Genomic DNA, 6679 nt, shown 5'->3' on the forward strand with positions numbered 1-6679 from the left:
CTGGGGGGATCTCAGGGCTGGGATAGCAGGAGGCTGCGGGTCGGGAGTGAGGGGCACCGGCAGCGCTGGGGGGGGATCCCGGGGCTGGGATAGCAGGGGGCTGTGGGTCGGGAGTGAGGGGCACCGACTGCTTGCAGATCCAAGGGAGAGAAACTTCCCTGCTATGTTGGTGTTTTAGGTACTGGTTGGGGCCCAAAGGGCAGTGCTCACGTGCCTGGTTGAAGGGGGGGAAGAAACAGGAGCCGTTGGCCAGGTTCTGCGTGGTGGAAACTGGGTCCAACCACTCCCAGGAGATGAGACACCAAGACACAGACTCTGCTGCTCGGGCTTTATTATGGATTCTGCCCCCCGGCACCATCCTCAATTCATCTGGATGGCTCTGCGGATCCATGCTACGTAGTTGCAGACCTTGGTGTAGACGCCGGGCCTGTTGGGCTGGGCGCAGGTTTGCAGCCCCCAGGACACGATGCCCTGGAGCTGCCCAGCGCAGAGCAGGGGCCCACCGGAGTCACCCTGTGGAGAGAACCACCTTGCGTCATAATAGCCCCCCTTGACTGGACTGGGGGAGCCCAGGGCTGGGCTAGTGGGGGCTGTGTGTTAGGAGTGAGGGGGAGGGATTGGGGGGAGCTGTGGGTTGGGAATGGGGCATTGGCAGAGCTGGAGGGTTTGTGGGGAGCCCAGGGCTGGGCTAGCAGGGGGTTGGGAGTGAGGGGCACCGGTAGACCCAGTCCATGGTCCCCTGCCCAGAGGGGAGCTAGTGTGATCTGTGGGGCTCCAATCCCCTCTGCAAACCCAGCCCCCCCAGCTCCTCCCCTTCCCCACTGGGTGTCCACCCCCATCCTGCCTTTTGCCATGACAAGTGGCAAATCATGGCTCTGAATCTGGGCCGCCTCTGCCCCCACACTGTGGGGCAGGCCACCCCTCCCCCAGTGTGTGCCCCCTGTCCCTTCCCCCTCCATTGGGTGGAGCCAGACCTTCCCCCAACAGATGCTGCCCATGCGCCCTGAGTCCATACTCCCCTCCACCTCCATGGGGCAGTGCCTGCCCCTCCCCCCAACTATCCCCCATCCCCTTCCAGATCCCCACTCCCACCCTGAGACCTCCCTTCCCAGGGTCATGGCAGAGACCCAGGGGAGTGGGCTAAGCCCCCCCCCCCCGAGGTTCCCTGGCCCTGCCCCCTCACCTGGCAGGAGTCTATGCCTCCACCCATGACGCCCGCGCACACCATGTTGTTGGTGACCCGGCCGGGGTAGGAAGCCTGACAGCTCTGGGGCGAGACGATCCGGACGTTTCCGCACTGCAGGAGGTTGGGGAACGTGGCTGGGGAAAATACCGTGACAGTGGGGTCACTCCTGAGTGACACCGGATTGAATCAGTCCCAGAGACCTGCACAGGGTCACTCCTGATTGAATCACCCTGGTGTCAGCCCCAAAGACATATAGGGAGTCACTCCCGATTGATGGTCCCGGTCCCTCCCCGGCCAGGCCCCGGTCCTACCTTGGGGAGTGGTGACCGTGCCCCAGCCCGAGATAAGGCAGGTGGTCCCGGTGGCCGCGCAGGCCGTGGGCAGCCTGACGGGGCGGGCGGTCGGGCCGATGTTGATCGGTTGCGCCAGCTTCAGCAGCATGAGGTCGTTGTCCAGGGTGAAGCGGTTGAAGCCGGGATGCAGGATGGCGCCGGACACGATTCGGTCCTGCTCCGGCCCCTCCCGCACCGCCAGGTTGTACTCCCCGAGCCGCACCCGCAGGCCGCTAGCCGCCAGGGACAAGAGGGAGCTGTGTCAGAGGATTGGCCCCACGGGCCCCCCACCCCCACTGCTGCCGCCCTCCTGGGAATGGGGGAGAGACTGGACAGAGCAGGGCCCATTCTCTCCAGCAGGGGGCAGCAGGGACACACACACACACACACACACACACACACACACACACACACACACACACAGAGAGAGCAGGGCCTATCCCCTCCAGCAGGGGGCAGCAGGGACACACACACACACACAGAGCAGGGCCTATCCCCTCCAGCAGGGGGCGGCAGGGACACACACACAGAGCAGGGCCCATCCCCTCCAGCAGGGGGCAGCAGGGACACACACACAGAGCAGGGCCTATCCCCTCCAGCAGGGGGCAGCGCGCGCGCACACACACACACACACCACCCCCACTCCCACCCCCCATGCAGTATAGGGCCAAGCCCCTCCAGCAGGGGGCTGGCAGGGACACACCCACACAGCATGCAGTGCAGGACTCAGCCCCTCCAGCAGGGGGCGGCAGGGACACACACACACAGAGCAGGGCCTATCCCCTCCAGCAGGGGGCAGCAGGGACACACACACACACACACACACACAGAGCAGGGCCTATCCCCTCCAGCAGGGGGCGGCAGGGACACACACACACAGAGAGCAGGGCCTATCCCCTCCAGCAGGGGGCAGCAGGGACACACACACAGAGCAGGGCCTATCCCCTCCAGCAGGGGGCAGCAGGGACACACACACACAGAGCAGGGCCTATCCCCTCCAGCAGGGGGCGGCAGGGACACACACACAGAGCAGGGCCTATCCCCTCCAGCAGGGGGCAGCAGGGACACACACACAGAGCAGGGCCTATCCCCTCCAGCAGGGGGCAGCAGGGACACACACACACACACAGAGCAGGGCCTATCCCCTCCAGCAGGGGGCAGCAGGGACACACACACACAGAGCAGGGCCTGTCCCCTCCAGCAGGGGGTGGCAGGGACAAACCCACACAGCACGCAGTGCAAGGCTCAGCCCCTCCAGCAGGGGGCAGCAAGGACACACACACACACACACACACACACACAGAGCAGGGCCTATCCCCTCCAGCAGGGGGCAGCAGGGACACACACACACAGAGCAGGGCCTGTCCCCTCCAGCAGGGGGCAGCAAGGACACACCCACACACCATGCAGTGCAGGACTCAGTCCCTCCAGCAGGGGGCAGCAGGGACACACCCACACACACAGAGCAGGGCCTATCCCCTCCAGCAGGGGGCAGCAGGGACACACACACACACACAGAGCAGGGCCTATCCCCTCCAGCAGGGGGCAGCAGGGACACACACACACACAGAGCAGGGCCTATCCCCTCCAGCAGGGGGCAGCAGGGACACACACACACAGAGCAGGGCCTGTCCCCTCCAGCAGGGGGTGGCAGGGACAAACCCACACAGCACGCAGTGCAAGGCTCAGCCCCTCCAGCAGGGGGCAGCAAGGACACACCCACACACCACGCAGTGCAGGACTCAGTCCCTCCAGCAGGGGGCAGCAGGGACACACCCACACAGCATGCAGTGCAGAGCTCAGCCCTTCCAACAGTGGGTGGCAGGGACGCACACATTCACACACACTTACGGTCTGTAGCAGTGGGCGGCAGAGAGCACCCAACTCCTGTCAACCAGGATGCCTCCACACTGCAGCGGGCCGTAGACGAAGGCCTGCCAGGGCTGGGAGTAGCGGGGACACGTGTACCCGCCGATGATCCGGCCCCCGTCATCCTGGGCGGACACTGCAGCACCTGTCGGCAAACTCCACGTCAGCGCGAGGGGCCCGGAGCGGGGGGGAGATTGGAGGAGGGCCACCAGGAGGGTGCTGGGGTCACAGGCAGAGCTGCTGCAATGGGCCGTGGGGCCGGTTCCAGCGATTGCAGGGCAAGGGGCACCGTGTTTTGTCTGGGTCTTAAATCCCCAGCTGCTGGAGTCATGGGAGAGGATCCATTGATTGATCCATCTATCAATCAATCCCCAAACAGCCCACTATCTATCCAGCCCCACAATCCCCTCCCCACTATCTATCTAGCCATCCCCCACCCCTTTATCTATCCATCCCAACGCCCCCAGGAGTGCTGGAACAATTTGTATAGTGGGGGGCTGAGAGCCATTGGACCAAAATGTAAACCCTGGATAACATGGAAACCACTTCAAGATGGGGGGTGCAGCAGCACCCCTAGAGCCCCTAGTTCCAGCATCTGACACCCCCTCTATATGTCTAGCCAGCCCCACACCTCCCTCTATCTATCGATCCCCCCCCACTAGCCATCCCAACACTGCCAATATTCATCTATCCAGCCCCACCACGCCACTACTATCTATCTATCTATCCCCACACACACCATCTATCTATCTAAAGTGGCTCATGCATTAAGATGGGTCAGTCCTGTTCAGTCCCCACTGCCGACGACCGCCCTCCCACTGCCGGCGAGGGTCAGGGCCAGTCACCCTCAGAAATTACAGCTGTGCACAACCCTCCCCTGCAACTCCCTCCCTGCCCCCACACCTCCCCTTCCCTGCAACCCCCTCCCTGCCCCCCACACCTTCCCATCCCCCTGCAACTCCCTCCCTGCCCCCACACCTTCTCATCCCCCCACAACCCTCTCCCTGCCCCCCACGCCATCCCCCCACACCTACTCATCCTCCCACAATCCCCATCCCTGGCCCCAACACCTTCCCATCCTCCCACAATCCCCATCCCTGACCCCCACACATCCCCATCCCCCTGCAACCCCCTCCCTGCCCCCCACACCTTCCCATCCCCCTGCAGCCCCCTCCCTGCTCCTCACCCCCATCCCCCCACAACCGTCTCCCTGCCTCCCACCCCCATCCCCCCACACCTACTCATCCTCTAACAATCCCCATCCCTGGCCCCCACACCTTCCCATCCCCCCACAATCCCCATCCCTGCCCCCCACACATCCCCATCCCCCTTCAACCCCCTCCCTGCCCCCCACACCTTTCCATCCCCCTGCAGCCCCCTCCCTGCCCCTCACCCCCATCCCCCCACAACCTTCTCCCTGCCTCCCACCCCATCCCCCCACACCTACTCATCCTCCCACAATCCCCATCCCTGCCCCCACAACTCCTCATCCTCCCACAATCCCCATCCCTGCCCCCCACACCTCCCCTTCCCTGCAACCCCCTCCCTACCCCCCACACCTCCCCTTCCCACTCCACATACACAATCCTTCCCTGCACACATGCACCCCCCTAACATGGGCCCTCTGTCCCTGTCTGCGCACACAGCCCCCCATGTGCACACAACCCCCTCCTCCCTGCACACCCTCTTCCCCTCCCACAGCCCCCCACTCCTATATACCCCCCTCACCTGCAGTCACCAGTAGCAGCGCGATAGCCATCAGCTCCATGGGGCTCAGGCGCGGTAATGCACAGGGCTAGCGGCAGCTGGCTCGGTGGTGGGGGGAGAAGGAAAAGGGAAAATTAACAAATAACTCACCCCTTCAAAACAGACTCCGCCCACCAACATCCACCACCTGCTCTGGGTTAGATGCCGCTTCATCCCCAAACACGTCCGTCCACCCATCCTTCCATCCCCAAACACGTCCATCCACCCACCCACGCCTCCATCCCCAAATACGTCCATCCATCCATCCCTCCATCCCCAAACACGTCTATCCACCCACCCCTTCATCCCCAAACACGTCCATCCACCCACCCACCCCTCCATCCCCATACACGTCCGTCCACCCATCCTTCCATCCCCAAACACGTCCATCCACCCACCCACCCCTCCATCCCCATACACGTCCGTCCACCCATCCTTCCATCCCCAAACATGTCCATCCACCCACCCACCCCTCCATCTCCATACACGTCCATCCACCCATCCCTCCATCCCCAAACATGTCCATCCGCCCATCCCTCCATCCCCATACATGTCCATCCATCCATCCATCCCTCCATCCCCAAATATGTCCACCCACCCATCCCTCCATCCCCATACACGTCCATCCACCCACCCAACCCTCCATCCCCATACACGTCTGTCCACCCACCCACCCCTCCATCTTCATACACATCCATCCACCCACCCACCCCTCCATCCCCAAACACGTCCATCCACCCATCCCTCCATCCCCATACACGTCCATCCACCCACCCACCCCTCCATCCCCATACACGTCCATCCACCCATCCTTCCATCCCCAAACACGTCCATCCACCCACCCACCCCTCCATCCCCAAACACGTCCATCCATCCATCCCTCCATCCCCATACACGTCCATCCACCCCTCCATTCCCATACATGTCCGTCCACCCATCCTTCCATCCCCAAACACGTCCATCCACACACCCACCCCTCCATCTCCATACACATCCATCCACCCACCCACCCCTCCATCCCCAAACACGTCCACCCATCCCTCCATCCCCATACACGTCCATCCACCCACCCACCCCTCCATCCCCATACACGTCTGTCCACCCATCCTTCCATCCCCAAACACGTCCATCCACCCATCCACACCTCTATCCCCAAACATGTCCACCCACCCACCCCTCCATCCCCAAACATGTCCATCCGCCCATCCCTCCATCCCCATACATGTCCATCCATCCATCCATCCCTCCATCCCCAAATATGTCCACCCACCCACCATCCCCATACACGTCCATCCCTCCATCCCCATATACGTCCATCCATCCACCCACCTCTCCATCCCCAAACATATCCGTCCACCCACCCCTCCATCCCCATACACGTCCATCCACCCACCCCTTCATCCCCATACATTTGTCCACCCATCCCTCCATCCCCAAACATTTCCATCCACCCATCCCCATACATGTCTGTCCATCCATCCACCCCTCCATCCCCAAATACGTCCACCCACCCACCATCCCCATACACATCCATCCATCCACCCAT

The 6679-nt window shown here is 62.9% G+C and overlaps 1 protein-coding gene across 1 annotated transcript; it reads right to left on the reverse strand.

Moving 5' to 3' along the window:
- Window positions 1-314: 314 nt before the first annotated feature.
- On the reverse strand, window positions 315-5192 carry LOC101953120 (trypsin-like). Its single transcript, XM_005313614.4, has 5 exons — window positions 5116-5192; window positions 3370-3532; window positions 1498-1751; window positions 1184-1320; window positions 315-513 (listed from the first exon to the last, which is right to left on the reverse strand). Exons 1-5 carry the CDS (start codon window positions 5153-5155, stop codon window positions 361-363), a joined length of 747 nt encoding a protein of 248 aa, XP_005313671.1. The 5' UTR covers window positions 5156-5192; the 3' UTR covers window positions 315-360.
- Between the last annotated feature and the right edge of the window lie 1487 nt (window positions 5193-6679).

Source organism: Chrysemys picta, chromosome 20 (genome assembly GCF_011386835.1).
Source record: "Chrysemys picta bellii isolate R12L10 chromosome 20, ASM1138683v2, whole genome shotgun sequence".
NCBI lineage: Eukaryota > Metazoa > Chordata > Testudines > Emydidae > Chrysemys > Chrysemys picta.